Source organism: Monodelphis domestica, chromosome 3 (genome assembly GCF_027887165.1).
Source record: "Monodelphis domestica isolate mMonDom1 chromosome 3, mMonDom1.pri, whole genome shotgun sequence".
Taxonomy (NCBI): Eukaryota; Metazoa; Chordata; class Mammalia; order Didelphimorphia; family Didelphidae; genus Monodelphis; species Monodelphis domestica.
The window spans coordinates 533,407,175-533,428,816 of NC_077229.1; the positions used below are offsets into that span (position 1 = coordinate 533,407,175).

Here is a 21,642-nt window from a genome sequence, read left to right on the forward strand (position 1 = left end):
AATAGTCCTTGCTTTTTTCAAGTACCTTCTCTTCCCTGGCAGGATATAGATTGTAACTACAAGAATTTGAACATTGATAAAATTTCTCTCCAAATCCCAAAGAAACACATTCTCACATTAGCTATGTCTAAAAATCTACCAGGAGACTATTAGTCACTAGTTTTTTTCAGCATAATTCTCAAACTGACTTGCCTCTGTCCTTTAAGAGATGAAACAGAGTACTATCCTGGAGGTCCCAGGGGAGAGGAGGGAGCCAGGCCAGACTTTCCCCAGTAGTGGCAAACCTGAATACTGCTCAGAGACCCGCACTAAGATGTGATGCTGGATGGCTATAAGAACCTCATCATCTCCTCTGGGGTTTCCAGCTTCCAAAATGGTGTTGGTGCTTCAGCTAGAGATTGGTGTCCTGTGGATTCTGGGGATAGAGGTTCCAAGAAGCACCTGTCCAGGTCCCACATGAAACTAAGGACTGCTCTGAAGAAGGGTAATTGTCTCATCAAGAATCAGGAATGTGGCAAAGCCTTAAAGCAGATTAATTAATGAACCCATCCTATGGGACACCTTATTGTGTATCAGAAAATTCATACTGCAGCAAGACTCTTTAAATATATCAAATGTGGAAAAGTCTTCAATTGCAACTCAGGTCTTATTACATACCAGAGAATTACTGCTGGAGAAAATAAATGTCATGAATGTTGGAAAACTTTTAGACACAAGAAGACTTTTACTGATCCTCACAGAATTCATACTAGAGAAAAATGATAGATATAATGATGGAAAAAAACCTTTTGCTTTAACTTATACATTAAAGAATTCATAAGAGAGAAATCCTACAAATGTGATGAATATGGGAAAACCTTCAAAGAGGGGGGAATCCTTCATAGATCTCAGAAAATTCCTCTTGATGAGAAAGCCTATAAATGTAAGGAGTGTGGGAAAGCCTTTTAAAGAATGGGAGCCTTATTATATACATCAGGAAATGCATAAAGAAGGGAAAATCCTCTCAATGATTACATGGTGTCTATACACCCTAGTCCCTCCCGTGTACTTTTTGGGCCACGACACTAGCCTCCTTACTGTTCCATGAACCAGACACTCTTATCTCTCAGCTCCTGGCATTTTCTCTGGCTGTCCTCCATGCCTGGGATGTTTTTCCTCCTCACCTCCTCTTCCTCACTGAATGCTACCAACACGTGCCCATTTTATATCCCCATTATCTGTGTGTGTGTGTGTGTGTGTGTGTGTGTGTGTGTGTGTGTGTGTGTGTGTGTGTGTGTGTGTTCCCTTCTCTCCTCTGACATTGCCATCACTTTGGTGCTAGCCCTTATCATCCCCTCACAAGAGGACGTGAGCAGGTCTGCCTTGTGCCCCAAGCCTCTTCTCCTCCCCAATCCATCCTCCATTTAGCTACCAGAGTGATTTTCCCAAGGCCCAGGTCCAACCATGTCATTTCCCTTATTAAATAAACTCCAGCAACGCCCTATTGCTTCTAGGATCAAATACAGAATGCTCTGCTTGGCATGCAGAATCCTTGCTCCAACTTTTCTGTTCTTTTTGCACCTTGCTTTCTGCCATGTATTTTTTGGTCCAGTGACACAGGGCTCCTTGCTATTCACTGAATGAGATATTCTTATCTCTCAGCTCCTGAATTTTTTCTGGCTGTCCTCCATGCCTAGAATGTTTTCCTTCCTCAACTCCTCTGATGGACTTTTCTTGCTTCCTTTCATACCCAAATAAAATGTCAACTTCCACAAGGAAGCCTTTCCCAACCCCTCTTAATTCTAATATCTTAATGGCATTTATTATTTCACACTATAATTATTTCTATCAATTTAATTATTAACAAAAGTTAATTAATGACATTATTTCCTGTTATCTCGAATATCACTTGCTTTGCCAAAATTTATTAGCATATTGGCTCTCTTAGTTAAATTGAAAACTCCTTGAAGGCAGGGATTATCTTTTGTGTCTTTTTGTATCAGCTTCATTGTTTAGAACCATGCCTGGAATGTAGTAGTCACCTAATATTTATTGAGAGAGCCTTAATATAATCAGAAAAATCCTAGTGGAGAGATAGCCTATAAATGTGAGAAATTGTTTAGCTGTAGGGGAAGTCTCTACATGCATCAGAAAATTCATACTGGAGAAAAATCTTAACAATCTAATGAATGTGGGAAAGCCTCCTACCAGAAGGAAAACCTTGATATACATCAGAAAATCCATTCAGGAGAGAAATCCTATAAATGGAATGAGTGAAGAAAAGCCTTAAACCAGAGGAAACAGGGAGGTACATCACAGAGTTTATGCTGGAGAAAATTGTTTAAGTGGTACAAATGTGGGCAGACCTTAAGAGAGGGTACATTTCTATATATACTAGAATTAACACTAGAGAGAAATTCTCTTGATGCAATACATATAAAAAAAGATTTCAACCATAATACATCCTTTATTTAGCATAGGGCAAATTAAAATAGAGAGAAGCCCTTTCAGTGTAATGAATGTAGGAGTGTTTTTATTCTGAGAGGAATATATTACTGAAAACTAAACCATAGAATTAGGAGTATAACATAGACATGGCATTAGAAATCATGTCTAATTCGTTGATTTAGAAGGGCAGGTAGGTGGCACAGTGCCAGGCCTGGAGTGAGAGTGAGGAAGCCTCTTCTTCCTGGTTCAGATGTGGCCTCAGATAATTATTAACTGTGTCATTATAACTAATAGGCATAGTCTAGCAAAACAATTTCCCATATCATCAGGTACAAAAATGAATATCTTCTACTACATTTTAAGTCTTATCAATTCATCTTCAGTCCACTGGAATCATTGTTTATTATTTCATTGATCAAATTTCCAAAGTCTTTCAAAGTTCCGTTTCTCTCCAGTATTTCATTCTGCATCATTTCATACAAGTCTTTCCAGTTTCCTCTGACCCTGTTTATTTTATCATTTCTTTTAGAAAAACTAAAAAGAAAGATTTGTATGTTTTGTATGCATCTTTTCTCCTGCTCTTTCCAGTTAGTTGAACTTTATAATATCTAGTGATGCTGGCTTGAATCATTTTAAAGGGAGATTTGTGCCTTTGGCTTTTTGAGACGAGCCAGTTCATATGTAATCGCACAGATAAAGCCATTTTTTAATCTGCAAATACTTTATATAGAGCATGAACCATGTGAACCATGCTTCATACATATAGGAACTTGCAAGTTTTAGCTTTTTGTGGTGGAATTTGTGGTATTTAATTTTTTTAAAATTCTCTGGTTTTTTTTTTCAGTAGAAAAAGAAAAAGGCACAAGTGATGCCTTTTATTGTGAAGTAGACAGAGCCTATGCCTTCCTTAAAACCTGAATTTAAGCCTCAACTATGCTATTGACTTCAGTATTGTGCAACTTTAAATTTAGTTAACTGTATTCTCAGGCAATTCACTTCCCCTTTGTGGTCCCTAGTTCCTTTTTTCTAAAATGGGGGGCTTGGATTAGCTCCTTTCTGGCTCTAAGTTTTGTGACTTCTTTCCTGAGGCTTTATGAACTATTGATTCCATTATTGAGATTAAGGTATATGATTGCCACTTTTTTAGTATTTATCCACAAATTTTTCTAGTTTTGGAATATCATCTATGTGAAAATTACTCTGAAGTGACCTGAAAACTGCCATTTTTATGAGGGCTAAGGACTGTCATTTTTCATATTTGTGCCCTTAGTGCCTTGAATGTATTCGGCTTATTGTTCATTCATTTAAGTCATGTGAGTCACTTCATGACTCCATTCAGGGTTTTCTTGGTAAAGGTACTGGAGTGACTTGCTATTTCCTTTTTTTGCTCATTTGGCACTTGAGGAACAAGGTTAAGTAGCGTAGGGTCTCTCTCTCTCTCTCTCTCTCTCTCTCTCTCTCTCTCTCTCTCTATCTCTCTCCCTCTCCCTCCCTCCCTCCCTCTCTCCCTCCCTCCCTCTCCTTTTCTCCTTCTCTTCCTCTCTTCCTCTCTCCCTCTCTCCTCTCCCTCTCTCTGTTCCTGGGAAGGTGGTTGTGGAGGTTGGGTGGGAGCCATGCAGTATAATTTATATACATGGTCTTATTTTTGTTAGTTAATTAGGCTTTATACTTTTATTCTTTTATTTCTTCTACTTCAAGTGATTTTTAATATATTTTATAAAATATAATACTTGGAGTTATTGGACATTAAATTTAACAAATATCAACTCTTCCTTTTAGTTCAGTGATTCTTAACCTTTTTTGTGTCTTAGATCCCTCTGTCAGTCTGTGAAGCCTATGGACTGACTCCTCAGAATATCATTTGATGTATAAAATAAAATACATTGGAATTCAAAGGAAACCTATTTTATTTAAATAAGGATGTAATTTTCCCCCACTCAAGTTCTAATGGGCTCTATAAATAATTTTAAATGATCATCTTTGTATATATGACTTTATTTAACCTATAACTTAGTTCTTTAAATGAATCACTGGCTATTTGTCTGATATGCCAATTTCAGCTTCTTATAGTTGAGATTCAAAAACAAATAATGTATAGACATCAGTATCCTCGTCTTTGATTCTGAGGTCCATCATAAAGGAAGGAAAAATATCTTCTAGAGTTAAAAACCCTTAAAGTACTTGACAGTCTTAAATAATGAAAAACATACTAGTAAGGAAAATATGGGAAGACTTTTAAAGAAATCTACAAAACATTTCTTTTCACTGCAAAAAATTATTTTCCTAATCAAAGCTGATTTCCCCCCCCCCCAAATGGGCATTTCTCTGTGTGTATTTGTGTGTTCTATGTGTGTGTGCCTGTATGCTTGTGCATATGTATAGGACCGTGTTAGGCTGCATGTTGTAGGAAAAAGTGCTAGGTCTGATTTCAGAAAACAAGAATTAGAATTGTGGCACTGCCACCTGACATGTATGGGCCCTCTCTGTACCTCAGTTTCCTCATCTGTAAGATGAGGGGGTTGTATTAGATGACACCTGAAGTTCCTTCCAGCTTTAAATTTGTTATCCTTTAACCATTTCCAATACTATGTACAGTTTTGAACTTAAGAATCATAGGATATTAGAACTAAAAGAGATCTGCCTGGAGATGGAGGGGTTGGTGCCTGAAGAGATGTTCCAACCAACCCACTCATTTTATAGATGAGTACAAGATGATTCTGAAATGTAAAGGAACTTGCCTGGGGTTACTTTAAGTAGTTCTTGGTAGAAATATTAAAGTTCAGGTCTTTTGATTTCTAATCCAGTGCTTTTTAAAAACCAATCAGCCTGCCTGGTTTGTGGCTAGCACTGCTCTTATTGCTAGGGATGCAAAGACAACAACAAACCAAACAGTTCTCATTCATTCAGCCAGGAGAATACAGTATGTTCAAAAATAGGCAAATGGGGGAAATATCTACAAAATAGATTCAAAGTAATCAGGTTTGGAGTCAGGAAGGTATTTTCCGGAGTTCAAATTTAGCCTTAGGCATTTACTAGCTGTGTGACCTTGGGAAAGTTATTTAACTCTGCCTCAGTTTCCCCATTTATAAAATGAACCAGAGAAGGAAATGGCAAACCACTCCAATATCTCTGCCAAGAAAACCCCAAATGGGGTCACATGGTTAGACATAACTGAAATGACTGAACTATCGCTCAATTTGGAGAAAGTGACATTGTTTTATGACCAGGAGACTCAGGAAAGGCCTCTTGAAGAGGAAGTTGAGCCAGAAGAGTGACAAGGTCAGGCTTGGGATTTAATAATATTAATTTGGCAGTTGTGGAGAATGCATTAGTGAGAGGAGAGACTGGATGCAAGGAGGCTGTTGTGGCAGTGGTCTGGATGAGAGGTGAGAAGGGCTTGAACTAGTTCATGTAAGTATAAGGAATGAGCTCATTTAATACCAGGGACCAACATTATATATTATAGGAATAAATTTACTTTCCAGTAAGATGGTGGGCCATTTTGAGAGCTGGGCTTCATGGAATAGGTTAAAGGATATTTAGCTTTTAATGAGGGGGTAAGGAAGCAGAGAGGAGAGGGAAGCCTAAAGTGTGCCATTATGGGAGAGGCAGCATGAGGGAACTATCAAAGAAGGGAAACACCAGAAGAAAGAAGCAAAAGGAACAGAATTTGGCAGGGGTAGGAAGGATGCTCATCTGCCCCACCTTGTTCATCCTAAACTTTCTGACTTGTAGATGGCAGGAAGTGTAGCTAAGACCCCAATCCCTCCCTCTAACTTTAACCAGTTAACTCACCTTGGAGTTAGACAGTCTCCCCACCACCACACCCCTGATGAATTATCAGAGCTGGTGGTGAAGTGCCAACATTCAGATTTGGAGTGAAAGATTCATCTAATTAGTTCAACAAACATTTATACATTACCAGCTCTAAGGGCCAGTTATTCTCTTCTCTCCAGAAAACCAGTGAACATGAAACAATTAGCAATGTATTTTCCCCCACCCATTTGGCATTTTATTTTGTATGACTTTGGTGCTGTTGAAATCAAAGATATTTCACTCTATCAGTGCCATTAGCTCATTCAGTGATGTCCAATTATATACAGATCCTTTAGCCTTATTTTACAGATGAGGAAACTGAAGTGAGAGAAAGAAAGTAACTTAATGGTCCTGGTCAAAGTGAGTTATTGGCAGAGTTGGGGCAAGAATTTAGATTTTCTTCCAGAAGAAAACATGTGATTTATCACTTGTTTATATGAGTAGGTGATTTGGAGTTTTAGTTTTAAAGCATTGTTCTTTTACAAAAATGAATGATATGGAAATGGATTGAGTAATAGTATACATTTATAATAATAGTCTAACCCAGTGGAAGTGCTTGCCAACTCCAGGAGAGGGGAGGGAGAAAACATGAATCATGTAATCATGGGGAAAAAAATTTAGGTTTTCTTTCTCTTGATCCTGTGCTTTTCTCTATACTGTGCTTATATCATAAAACATATTAGGAGGGGTACCTAGGTAACTCAGTGGATAGAGCACAGGCGTGGTGTCAGGAGAAATCTGACTTCAGACACAATTAACTAGTCCTTAACTCTTTTCTGCCTTAGAACTGAACCTTAGTATTGATTCTAAGACAGAAGGTAAGGGTTATTAAAAAAAATCTAGGATATGATCTGGGATTTGAAGACTGGATCACACATAGAGAAGAAGAATTTTAAAATGGAATAAATATGACATGAGTAGGAAAACAGTTTAACCTAGGGTTTATGCCAGGAATCAGAGCCACTGCTGACCTAACTGGGCATTCTCTTTCAACTCCCTTTCAGTATTTCTATCTATTCCTTCTCCTCTTCATGCCTAATTGGATTCTGGAGATTTGGGGTACCCAGTCCTTTCTCCACCTCACCCCATTTGCTGGTAATGTACCAGTAATGTCTAGTTTCCTAAATCAATATCAATTCTCTGCCCCTTATGCTCTATGATCTGGATGCCTCATGGCACAGTGCTAAAACAGTGAGGATACACAAGAAATGTTTTAAAAATATATGCCCTTTTCCTCAAGGAATTCACTTTCTAATCCTGGTAGATAATATATAAGAAATCACTTACATACAAAATATATACAAAGTAGATGGAAGGTAATCTCAGAGAGAAGGCACTACTATTGGGGAGGACTAGGAAAGACTTCTCTAAAAGGTGGGATTTTAGCTGAGTTTTGAAGGAAACTTGGGAAGCCAGTGTTGTGGGCAAGGACAGTAAGAAACTGTTGCTGCTGGAATAGTCTATGTACAGAGAACAGTATAAGAAGAATGTTAGGACAGACAACTCTCCTTCAGAACTTTTATTCTCAAAGCATATCCTGCTCCAAAGCTGAGGGTGTTCCTGGCATACTTTGTCTCTTCCCCTCCCCTTTCCTCCCCTTTTTCTCTCTTCTTCTAGGCACTCCCTTTCCATTCTCAACTAAACCACAGGGAACATCAATCTCCTTCCACTTCATTGCTAGGATATTTTTTCCACTTGTGCCAGAACCAGGGCAAAGTAAACCCTGTAATTCAGACTTTTTAAAATCTGCAATGCAAAAGGTCTAATAGATAAAATCATTCCAGAAACCCAATTTGAAGCAGCAGTGGATAGGATGAGATGCTAGCATAAAAATTAAAGTATTCAAAATATATCCAAGGAATTAATGCAGTTGGGAAAAATATATGAGAAGACTCGATGAAGTAACAGTTATGGAAATTGAAAAACAATATATGGAACCTTAAGACATCAGTTGAAGCCACAAAGAACACTCATGGAAAACAAGTAAAGATCAATAGATAACAAAATACAAAATTGAACAAATCTAGGGAGCATGAGAACAAGAAAGGGTGAGAGAGGGGAACCAATTTATTTAGCTAAAAGTTGGAGTCCTGGGAAGACAAAGCAAAGATTATAAACAATAGAATAATTGGAATTCCAGAAGAAACCTCCCCCACCCCCCAAAGAGGGGAAAGTCCAGATCCTGCATTTGAAGACCTGTTGGGGAGCTCTATAGATCAAGCAGCATTCTACAAGTACTTTACAGAGGATACCAGCAAGGAGAAATCCCTGCTTTGATTTCACCAAGATGAATTCATAAAACTACAGAATTCCGAAAACAAAGAAAATATTTCTGTGAACACAGAAATACCAAGAACAAGATCAAAATTTTAAAAAGGAAAATGGCAATGTTGAATAAAAATATAGAAAAGTCTTAATAATATATACTATAAATTTTACCATATTTCTTTTGAGAACAAAAGAGTTTTCTACAAAGATAGTTAAGACCTGAAATAAAGAAGGCCACAGAAGGCCAACAGAAGGCCACAATTAAGAGTTGCACAAACCAGGAAGATCTGGGGTTCAGGTCTTGCCTCTGATACATACTGTGTCATACTAACTCTTTGGAGCCACAGCTCAGAGTTAGGTGACAGGTTTAGGGTAACCAAGGGACCTCATACTCTTCAGTTAATTAGTCTTTCTACTCCATGCATGTGAAGACTTCCTCTGGCAGAATGGATGAATGAGAACAATTTGTTACAAAGTCCATGAAGGTGACTGGAGTAGGCACTGTGGAGAGCTGAGAACTTGGTAAGACTTTGAGGATGCCAAAAACCCATCCCAGGCCATTGCCAGGCATCCTGACTTTTGCCTTGCTGCTGGACTTTGATAACTCTGGAAAAGTGAGACTGATGACTTTGTGCCTCACTTAAATCCATTTTATATACCTCCCTTATGTCCTTGGTCCTCTGGGAAGGAGGAACAAGTGCGACCCCAGTCATTAAGTCATTAAAGGTCTCAGTGCTCTAGGCAGCTGACAATAAATTACAACTAAGGTGGCAGCCTGCCCTGCTAGGGGGAGCTTCCTTCCCTGCAGTTTCTTCTACCATTGCAATCACAGGTCCAACCCTTATGCCAATCCACAGCTAAGGATAGCTTATGAATAGAGACAAATAGGACATATAAATTGATCAGTCACTAAAAAAAGTAATTATAAACTTTAGTTCTGTTATTACCTTTAGTTAAGATTTAGTTAAGATGTAATCATGAGATTTAATATTTTCTAACTTCTCGAAATAATAAGATTCTAGTTTTGTATTTTAATAATATAGAAAGCAGCAGAGGATACCCAAAACAATTATATCTGATGAAAAAGATGTTTTACTTGAAATAGAGAAAATAACATAAGTATGGAGGTAGTAGAGAAAGGAGCCCACAATCCCAAATAGAAAGCTTCTCTAGCCTAAGAAAAGGTAAATCTAAGGTAAATTTAAGAACTGTTTGTTTAAAAAACAATGATAACTCAATTTATTTACAGTTTTTAAAAATCCTTACCTTCTATCTTAGAATCAATACTATGTTTTGGTTGTAAGGCAGAAAAACAGTAGGGGCTAAGCAACTGGGGTTAGTGTCCAAGGGCCACACAGATATTAAGCTTGTAATAAAACATTTACTTTTAAAAAATTATATCTATACCTCATTTATCTAGCACCTTTGGAGCAAATGAGGTCTTTCAAATGTGAATTTTCCATATGACAAAAAAGTTTGTTGAATTACTCTTTGACAAATATCTTTCTAAATGTATACTATAACTCCCCACCTTAAAGAATATAGAGAACATAATTTAATCTTCTAGTGATGACTCTTAAATATATGAAAGATTCCTCAGGGGTTATTAAGGTAGGGTTATTTAATTCTAGAAGTTTCACAAGAAGTTTAAAAAAATTAAGTTAGGTCTTTTTTTAAAATAGTATTTTGGCCTCCTCCTTTGCTAAACTACCACCTGCCAGTCTTTCTTACCTTTTGCAAAGGATAATTTTAGCATTGTGACTTAAAATCTAAATTAATTTGATCGCCAAGGAAATCCCATAATAAAATGCCCAAGTCAGCTGGAAGTTTATGGTGATTTTAATTAATATAGAGGAAAGAAATTAAGAAAGAGAGAGAAAAAGAGTTAATTTAAATTGTTCCGGCTCAGGCTGAGCCAGGAAGGAGTTCAAGGCCTTGGCCAAGGGAGTCATTCTTATCACTCACCACATGACTGTCTCAAGGAAGCTGTCTGAGGGAGCTCCTCCAGGCTTGAGTTCCAGGATCGAACTGCACTTAGCCTGCTCACAGGAAGTCACCAGTCAGAGCCACCTCTCCTGGGAAAGAGAGTGATGAGAGAAAGTGACGCGAAATATATAGACGATTTTACATCACTTTCCTGTGTCTCATCTGTACCAATGGTAGCTTAAGCTTGACGTAGGACAGCCCAGGGGTCTGTCAGCTTTTTCTTATTTGTCATTTTTCTCTATCAAAGGCCATCCTCCTAAATACTTAATCCTTAAGTATGGTTATAGACATTCCTGATTTTGTTAGACAAAGTAGGGTGGAGTAATGTAAAGTTCCCAAAACATCCCTGGTTTTGTTAGACTAAGTATCTTCATTGTTACAATCAGGAAATAGCTAATCCAATTGTCACACTTTTTAGCAGGTGTCCCTGCCCTTTTAATCTTTTGTTGTTGTTATTCATTTGTTTTCAATCATGTCTGACTCTTCATGACCCCATTTGGGATTTTCTTGGCAAAGTACTGGAGTGGTTTGCCATTTCCTTCTCCAGCTCATTTTACCTGCAAAGAAACTAAGGGACACACAACTAAGTAAGTTTCTAAAGCCATATTTGAACTCTGGGAAATGAGTCTTCCTGACTCCAGGCCTTCCATTATCTGCCTGGGCCACCTAGCTACTCCTCTAATCCTTTAGGGTCAAGCAAACAAGACGACCAAGTTTGTTTTATTTGTATGTGAATGTAAGTGAGTTTCTGAGGGTTTCTCTTATGAATTAAGTATGGAAAGTTTCACTTGTCACCTTTTGAGGCTGTTGAGAGCATACACTTATTCACTTATGTCACCTTTTGAGGCTGTTGAGAGCATACACTTATTCACTTAATGCTTCTTTCCCCAAAGGCAATGTTGCTAATTTTGTAGAAAATGGATGAAGTGGTATTCTATTAAAGAAAGGAGTCTGATTTCAGTTTATTATTTAATTACAGATACTTTTCCTTTAAGAAAGAAAATCTTCCATCTTTACTGTTACCAGTCTGATTTACAAAATGTAAGGGGTTAATATAAAAGATTGGACTTGATTATTTAGGAATAGGTTCACCAGGAATTTAGTCAAATTCCAAAGAGATTTATTTTAACAATTTATTTATAAAATATAGAAAGAGTGAAAGTAAGAAAATCAGAGAGAGGATAGGGTAAGATATCTAGCCTACGCCCTAAGTATTTTGCTCTGAACCCTGGCTCAACCCAGGCAGGGCTAATTAGCCCTTAGCCAGAGGGGCCTCAGCCTTGAGTCGAGGACCTGGGGATGCAGGAAGCCTCTCTCAATAGAGTAGGTCTCCCCTGAGGCTAGTCCCTTCAGAAAATCCAGGAAAGGAGTCAGCCTTTTCACTCACCCCACATGGTAGTTTTAAGGAAAGTAAAAGCAGTCCAAGATCTTCAGTCAGAGTTCCCCCAAAAGATGAAAGATGAAAAAGACCTCTTCACAGGAAGTTCTTGGCATTTTAAAAGACTATTTCTTTTTGTCACTTCCTATGACTTCCTTCCATTTTACATGTGCCAATTACAGCTAAATTTTTACTTAGAACTGCCCAGGGGGCAATTGGTCAATTCTGATTCATCACCCACTATCACACACGTGGGTCACAGACCTCCCCTACTCAGGTGTAAGTGAGGTGTATACGTTTCTGGTGATTAAATCTAAAAATGGGCAGGGGAGAGTTAATTTAATCTTCATAATTCCCCCTGTTATCATTTGGGAGATTAGTCTACCCAATTGATCATTTGACATAATTATCTTGAACCCTAAAAATTTTCTAACTAAAGGTGTATACAATATTGCACCTTCTAAGAGGAAACTACAATAGTTAGAGATAGGAGGGAAATAGAAGAGAGAGAAAGCAAACCAATGTTTTGCTAGGCGCATTGACAAAAAACAAATTAGGGGGCAGTCCCCTTTGGCATAAAAATTTAAATTCAAAATAAATGTTCAACCCCCTTCAGTTCAATCAGTTGCACCCCAGAGTTCATTCTGGATCTTCTTGATACAATGTAAGTTTCTCCAATAGTGCAAAAGTGGGTGATGAGTATAATAGATCCATGATGTGTCTTGATTGTGAAGGCTTCTTTTTCACAATTTGATCTTTTTTGGCTTTGGAGAGCAAGAATTTGTTAAAAAAGAATATAGTGTTGCTTGTCAACTCTGGGAGTGGGGAGGGATGAAGTGATGGATAAAACATAAATCTTGTAACCATGGAAAAATTTTAAAAATTAAACAAAGAATATAGCAGGGGGCTGGAGGATGGTGGGAGACAGCTAGGTGGCTCAATGGATTGAGAGCCTGGCCAAAAAATGGGAAGTTCTGGGCTCAAATTTGGCTGAGGCCTCTTAGCTTTATGACTCTGGCCAAATCACTTAACTCCCATTGCCTAGTCCTTACTGCTTATCTGCCTTGCAACCAAAACATAGTATAGATTCTAAGAATAAAGGTAAAGGTTCCCGCTTTTTTTATTTAGTGGATCTCGTGTATGTACCACAATGGCAAAAAATTTAAGTGATTTAGAGATTCCAAAATGTTAATACTTTCTACAGAAGTAATTTAATTATTAACATTTTATTCCTTGCTGATTTCTATTCTGTTCATTAAATGAATGCATTTCAAAAACAAAGTATACTTTTAAAAATATAATATTTTTATTTTTTAGATCGGCTTCAGCTCCCCAGGAACATGATTGAAAACAGCATGTTTGAGGAAGAGCCAGATGTGGTGGATTTAGCCAAAGAGCCTTGTTTACATCCCCTGGAACCTGATGAGGTGGAATATGAACCTCGGGGCTCAAGACTACTTGTTCGTGGTCTTGGAGAACATGAGATGGATGAGGATGAAGAGGACTATGAATCATCTGCAAAACTGCTGGGCATGTCTTTCATGAACAGAAGCTCAGGTCTTCGGAATAACATAACCGGCTATAGACAGGGTCCTGATGGGGCTTGTTCACTGCCCTCTGCAAGGACCATGCTAGTTTGTACTTTTGTCCTTGTGGTTGCTGTTTCTGTAATAATGGTGATTTACCTTCTTCCCCGGTGTACCTTTACCAAAGAAGGCTGCCATAAAAAAAATCAGTCCATGGAACTAATACAACCTATTGCAACTAATGGGAAGTTGTTTCCCTGGGCTCAGATTAGACTTCCCCAAAACATAATGCCATTACAATATGAACTCAACATATACCCAAACCTTACCACAATGCAATTTAAGGGTTCTGTGGAGATTAAGGTTCAGGTCCTTAAAGTCACTCGAAATATTATTCTTCATAGCTCTGGGCATAATATCTCAAAAGTATTATTTGCTTCAGGAGTTTCAAAGCAAGAGAAACAAGTTGAATTCTTGGAATATAAATTTCATGACCAAATTGCAATCGTAGCACCTGAAGCACTTCTGGAAGGACACAACTATACCCTGAAGATAGACTATTCAGCAAATATATCTAGCAACTACTATGGATTTTATGGAGTCACATATGAAAATGAAAATAAAGAGAAAAAGTATGTAGTTCTCTTAAGTTCTTTTGTTCAGGGATCTGTTGTTATTTTTGAGACTTACTTGCTTATCAGCCAGATCAAAGATACAAAATGCAGCTGTTTTCTTTGGTTGGTTGTATGAAAAATAATGCACAGGACACATTCTTTTTCCTTCATTTGGTATCAAAGCTTTGAACATATGTTTGGAAATGAGTAGAAACTTAATGTCAAACAGAGCATATGTTTCTCTAACATTTAGATTTGCCTTTCTATTCTTTTAATTTTTAGCTGTCCTAAGGTTTTCATAACCCTGAAAGATAAATCTAGTCTACTTTGACCACTGATTCCTTTTGGAGAGAGATGTTGAAACCTTGCATTTATTTTCTGTCTTGGGTCATCTTTTTTAGCTTACAGTTTAAAGGAAAAGAAGTTGGGTCAGTGGCAAGGCAGAATAGGATGGCAGAGATGTAGTTTTCTGTATGTATTTTCTTATATCACTAGTGTTAGTGAGTTATTTGAAAAATACAACTGCATAGTGTAGATTTGTGTTTTGAAGCTAAAAAGGAAATCTATATCAACCTCAATTAGGTGACAAAAGTTGTGCTAGGAAAGTGAAAGAGACACCCCATCTCTTATAATCTGGTGCATACTTTCATTTGCAATTTTTCTTGCAGTTTTCCTATGTAACTCATAGCATTTTTTCTGAAATTTTCTCAAGCAGAGTCAGTTATTTTAATGTTTTAATATGCAATCCCATTTTGTATTTATCTGTCTCTCATCTTTACCATAAGACCTTTTGAGCTCTAGAAAGTTTCTAAGATTCTTCAACTGCAGAAGAATACAAAATTTGCATTGGTGGAAGGAGTTCCCTCACAGGGAGTTCTCTTCATCCTAACAATCTGGACCCAAAATAGCATTCTTTATGATTTTTTTATAATCCTCTATATGAAGCTGTGTCAGATGCCAAGTAAAATAATCCAATACATGCCAACAAGCATTTCTGAATGCCTACTCTATTCAAGGCACTGTGCTACTGAAGAAAGACAAAATTTAAATAGTCCTTTTCTCTCAGCAAGCATACTTTCTACTGAGAGAATATATAACATGTAAATAGCCAAGTATACATAATCTTATATGATGAGAGAGAGAGAGAGAGCACCAACAAAGTCTTTCTGCAGGAGTTTGCCCTTGAGCCCAGTCTCCAAGGAAGCTTGGGATTCTAAGAAGCTATGATGAAATAGTGCATCCCAGGGACAGAGGATCAGAATTTGTGCAAGATCTCAGAAACTAAAAACCAGAACTCCAGTTAGGAATCAGTTAAACAAGTGTAGTTTCCGTGTAAGTGGAGGAAGATAAATGTGAGATCTTTTTTACTATGTGGTAGTATTCAGGGCATTTAGCAACATGTAAATGTGTGACAGTGACATAGTCATCCTAAAAGAACTTTGAACATGTCCAAGTGCTCTGTCGACACTGGATCCCTGTTTCTTCCTTTGTTTAGGAGTCCATGACCATAATCTGCCTTTCTTTTTTTTCTTTATAATAAAGTAATTTTAAAAAGTAATAAATGAGGCCTAAATGCTTAGATAAATTCTCACAAGAATTTATCTTCTGTCTCCTCAGTTAAGGAAGAAGGAAAGAGAAAAAATTTTGATTTGTTTCAGGGGCAAAGATAAGTATGTATAATTTGAACTCTGAGGTTTTTTGGTTCTTGGTTTTCAAAATCGATATTAACAATAAGGTTGTCCCTGATGAAGTAAAGTCTCAGACAGACTGGTTAATGGCATTTTTGTTATTCCTTTGTTTGCAGTTTTTTTTTAATGCATTTTTCATGTTCTTTTAGGTACTTTGCAGCAACTCAGTTTGAACCTCTTGCAGCAAGGTCTGCTTTTCCTTGTTTTGATGAACCAGCATTTAAAGCAACATTTGTCATCAAGATTGTGAGGGAGGAGCAATATACAGCTTTGTCAAATATGCCTAAGGTAAAATATTGTTCTTTGAATGTAAACATTCTTTTGTGACTCTTTCTCAGTGGTTTGTTTCATCTTAGTTGTGTCAAAGAATATAGTACATTCTCAACCACATGAAATAGCACAATTAGAAGTATCTTAATATGTATTTGTATTCTTGCTTAGAAAACCTTTAAAGGAATTAAAAATGTTTTCAGAAAGATTATTTATTGGTAAACCTATAGAAAATAAAAACTGGGCAAGGCCTTTTTTCTTTCTTTTTTTTTTAAACCCTTACCTTCTGTCTTGGAGCCAATACTGTGTATTGGCTCCAAGGCAGAAGAGTAGTAAGGGCTAGGCAATGGGGGTTAAGTGACTTGCCCAGGGTCACACAACTGGGAAGTGTCTGAGGCCAGATTTGAACCTAGGACCTCCTGTCTCTAGGCCTGACTCTCAATCCACTGAGCTACCTAGCTGCCCCCAAGGCCTTATTTCTTAAAATGTACTTTATTGAATTAGTTAGCAATTTGACAAGAAATTGATTTAGACTTATTTCCTATACTATATTATATACTTTAGTGAATTCCAGCTGAATGAGAGACTTAAAATAATCATTAATGATTTGCTCTCATCCAGGAAGGAAACTTCTAATGGAGTACTTTAGGAATCTTTGCTTTACTCTGTGGTAGTTTAACATTCCCCCTCTCCCCTGCTCCCTAGTAACTTGAATTAAAAGCATACATGCTTCAGATTTTCAAATTACAAAGCTGGGAATAATTTACGCATTGGATAAAAGAATGAAAAAAGATTTCAGTATGCTAGAACATTGGACTGGCTCAAAAAAGATGACATTTAATAAGGATAAATGCCATCTTGCACACAGGTTCAATAAACAAAAGTGAACCTCTAGTCTACTAAAACCAGCAATTTTTCAAGGAAAAGTTTTTTTTTTCAACTTTCGACTTTTCAAGTTCCTGGTTTTAGTGTACTAGAAGTTCATTATAATTCAGCAGTATGATATGGCAGCCAAGAAAGTTAATGTCATTTTAGCTAGAATCAGGAGAAATAGAACATCCAGGAATAAGGATGTCCTCATTCTACTTTATACTGTCTTGGCCAGACCAGATTTGGAGGATTGGGTTCTAGTCTAGGATTTTTAGGAAGTTTATTCTTAAATTAGAGAGAGCTCAGAGCAGGGCAGTCTGGATGCTGAAGGACCTCCAATTCATTGCATATAAAGTTTGGATATTAGAAAACATATATATATATATATATATGTATATATGTATGTATATGTATGTATGTATGTATATATTACACACACACACACATATATATATATATACACACACACACATATATATATATACACACACACACACACACACACACACACATACATATATATACAGTAACTATGCCGAGAGAGTGGGACTGTCTCTGTGTATCGACTTTTCCACTTAAATCTCCTTCACGCACAAATGTCTTTGTGCACACTCATCTATCATAGATGAAAACGCACAAAGACAATTGTCATCCTCAGTTACCGAGAGACTACTACTACTACAATTTTATATACAATGATCAACTGTGAATTACTTAACTATTCTTAACAACGCAAGGATTCAAGACAGCTCCAAGAGATTCATAATGAAAAAGGCTATCCACCACCAAAAAAGGAACTGATGGAGTCTGAATGCAGATTGAAGCGTAACCATTTTTCACTTTATTTCCTTCATGAGTTTTTCTCCTTGTAGAAATGACACATGCCTCCTTTCACAACATGATGAACATGGAAATATGTATTCCTAGATAGCACATGTATAATCGATATTATATTACCCGCTGTCTCAGGGAGGGAAATGGAGGAAGGGAGAGAGAGAAGATGGAATCCAAAATGTCAGAAAATGATGATTAAAAATTATATCTACATATTCTCTGGAAAAGGAAAATATAATACAGAAATTTTAAAGAATATATAGATGAGGGAGTGTAAGGATGATATTGGAAAATAAGTATTGTTTTATTAATTTAGGGATAAAAAGTAGAGTGACTGGCTTGAGAAAAAATTGGAGTTTGAAGAATTGACAGTTGGCCAGTGAGAGTAATTGACGCAAAAAAAGTGGTTATAACTGTCAACATCTGAAATCAACATGCTCTCTCAGCTCTGCTTCAAACTCCAATTCTTTCTCAAGCCAGCACTTTACTTTTTATCCATAAACTAATAAAACAATACTTATTTTCTAATATCATCCTTATATGAAGTAAGGAGGAAGGAGACTCCATACTTTCATTCAGAAATGGCTGCAAAGGGTAGAGCTATAGTAAATAGAAGTTAGGAAGAAGCAAATTTAGACATAGATTTGAAACTGGAAGATGACTCAGAGGTCATCTTTAAAAGTGACAGTCCACCCTTCTTATTTCATAGATGAGGACACTGGGGCTATGAGGCTGAGAGATTCTTCCAGGTTTACACAGCTAGTAAGTGTCCAAGGCAGGACATAAGCTCAGGTTTTCTTGAACCAAAGCTTCAGCCCTGTGTTTAGTATATCATTTAGCTGCTTCATGTTTTGATTTATGATAGCAATAAGAGCTTTCCAAAGTTGGGAATGGCATCAGGGGGTTCTGCTTCGCTTGAGGTCTTCTCATAATGGTTGTGTTATTATCTGTTGGGTGTGTTGCAGAGGGGATATTTTTGGGCACAAATTGAACTAGATGACCTCTGAGGTTCTTTCCAACTCTGAAATTCTGTGATTCCTATTGGTGTGCTTTATATACATTCAAAAAATATTTGTTTATAAAGTAGTTTGGGAGGTTTGGAGAACACTTCATGCATTTCTTGGAACAAAATGGACAAATTTAACTGTGCTTTGTTAACCAGGAAGCAACTTTTTCTAATTTATAATGAAAAATCCAAAAGAATCCCCTCTATGGCACTAGACAGCAATGTTGTCCATTCCTATAGAAGTGAATTTTTACCTCTCTGCTTTCCAACAATATAACCATATCTCCTTATTCAGCCCTCAAATTGAAGTATCTGTGCCAGTAAAGTTGAATTTTACTACTTCTGAAGAACTTAACTTTTGATATGGTGAAGTAGCATGTTGTGGTGGAAAGAGCATTGGATTTGGCATCAGTTGGCCTGGGTTCAAGTTCCAGCTTTGTCATGTGCTACCTGAATAACTTGTGCACACATCTCAACCTCTTTAAACCTCAGTTTTCTCATCTTTAAATGGGTATAATACTAATATTAATTTTATCAAGGCCTTATAAGGAAAGCATTTAATTAATTGTAATAAAATATAAAATAAGCTAACCTATGCTTTTATTTTGGATTCTTATACATTCTTTATGAGATTGGCACCTAGTATTATTTTATTGGTTAAAGAGGCACCAACCCTACGATGTAAACTCATGCTTACAGATATAAAATATACTCAAATCTTTATTGTCCATCATCTGTTCATATTTATTTATCACAATCATATTTTCCAATAGATATAATGCTGACTCTTCCCTCCACCCTTTTCCCCATAGAAATCATCTGTTCAAATGGAAGGTGGACTTATTAAGGATGAATTTTTTGAGAGTGTGAAAATGAGTACATATCTGGTTGCCTTCATTGTGGGAGAATTGAAGAATATGACCCAGGAGACAGATGGAACTCTGGTATGTTATTTCATATGCCTTTAAGCCTGTTGCAAATGAGTGAATTGTTAAGAATTCTAATTGCTATCTTTTCTCAGAAAAATCATGACTTCCAAATAAACTTGTTTCTTATGTCCCAAATGTTCTACTTTGTGCTGTATTATCTAAAGAGACTGGGATAGATCTGATTTAGTAGCTGGAAATAAACAATCTAAATTTCATCTGATATGAATATTTGATTAAAAGAGAAACTTGGTAGACTGTGATAATTCCTAGAAAACTAGGAGTGAATCTCTCTCTTTTCCTCTCTTTCTCCCTTTCTCCCTTCCCTCCCTCTTCTCTCTGTCTCTCTGTCTCTCTCTGTCTCTTTCTCTCTCCCCCCCCTCATCTCTCTCCCCATCTCTCTCTGTCTTCCTCTCCTTCTCCCTCCCTCCCAAATACTTACCACTTACAGGACCAAAGCCAAACTGACCTTGTTGCTATTCTCCATATGTGACCCATACATACATCTCCCATCTCTGTACCTTTGTAAAAGTTGTCCCCATCTCAGAGAAACCTGGAAAGACTTACATAAACTGGTGCAGAGTGAAGTAAGCAGAACCAGGAGAACATTGTATACAGTGATAGCAGTATTGTATGATGAACAACTGTGAATAAATCAGCTATTCTTAGCAATACATTAATACAAAACTATCCCAAAGGACTTTTGATAAAAAATACCATCTGCTTCCAGAGTAAGAACTGATGGAGTCTGAATCTAGATCAGAGTATTTCTTTTGAGTTTCCTTCCCCAAAAGGTTTAATATGGAAGAATGTTTTACATAATTGCACACGTAGAAGCTATGTTAGACTGTTCACCATCCCTAATAGGGAGGTGGGGGGGGGGGAGGGTAGAATTAGAGACTCAATATTTTTGAAATTGTTTTTACATGTAATTGGGCAAAAAAAAAAATAAAAACAACACACACATAAGTTGTCCCCCATAACTAGAATGTACTTCTGCCTTGTAAAATCCATGGTTTCCATCAAAGTTTATCTTAAATGGTGTCTCCTATAGGAGACCTTTAGTGTAGTGTTCCCTCCTATCAAATTAACTTATATTTATTTTATATATGCCTATTTGTTAATATGTTGCATCTCTGGATAGAAGAGAGTACTCTCATTTTTAGTCTCTGTATCTCTAGGGCTTAGTACAGTGTTTGAATCAAAGTATTTGAATCAAATTACATATAATGAGTGCTGTAATAAGGATATTGATTAAGTATTGATAACATAAGAAATAATGATCATTGGCTGATTTCCTGATTACCTCAGTTACTAGTGCTCTCAATTCCAAATCACTGAGTATTTTTTTTCTACGTAGCCTATATTTTGCCCACCTTTGAACAAAAGATATAGATCCTCTAGGAGAATTAAGCTCCTTGAAGGCAGGAACTATCTTTTTAGTTCTATCCCTGTTAATGTATAGTGACACTGATTGTCACTGATTGACACTGATTGACACTGAATGACACTGATTGATGGTACATTCCACATCAGATTTATATCTGAAAATTTTATGGTTATGGTCCCAGGAAGGCAAGTGGGACTAGAAGTTGCAACCAGAATCCAGGTCTCTCTCTGAAAGTAGTGTTTTCTCTAGCAACAGGGATACAGAGGGCAGTTTCTATTGAAAGTCTGTAGACTTGACCATGAAATTCTAATTTCTTTCCACTCCAGTTATATTTGAAATTTTGTTGTTAAGTGATGTTTCCTGTTATTTGGTTTTAGGTTTCTATTTATACTGTACCAGAGAAGATTGATCAAGTCAAACATGCCCTTGATACAGCAGTGAAACTTCTTGAATTTTACCAACACTATTTTGAAATCAAGTACCCTCTTCAGAAATTGGGTAAAAATTTAATATTTCCCTGGCCTTCTTTAAGTTTACAATATTCATTTGTTAGGAAGCTATATGTACATTTTGGGAAAACATTTGTATCCTGTGTATTTTAAGAGGAAATATAACAGAAATAGTGTTCACATGAAAACTGTTC

General features: G+C 36.9%; 1 protein-coding gene across 2 annotated transcripts in view; it reads left to right on the top strand.

Moving 5' to 3' along the window:
• Positions 1-21,642, top strand: part of LNPEP (leucyl and cystinyl aminopeptidase) — a 205,211-nt gene that overhangs the window by 46,177 nt on the left and 137,392 nt on the right. For both annotated transcript variants that reach the window (XM_007486571.3, XM_056825018.1), the window contains exons 2-5: positions 13,193-14,033; positions 15,853-15,991; positions 19,496-19,627; positions 21,377-21,497. In XM_007486571.3, the coding sequence (XP_007486633.1) occupies positions 13,193-14,033; positions 15,853-15,991; positions 19,496-19,627; positions 21,377-21,497 (1,233 nt within the window). The remainder of the gene's footprint in view (positions 1-13,192; positions 14,034-15,852; positions 15,992-19,495; positions 19,628-21,376; positions 21,498-21,642) is intronic.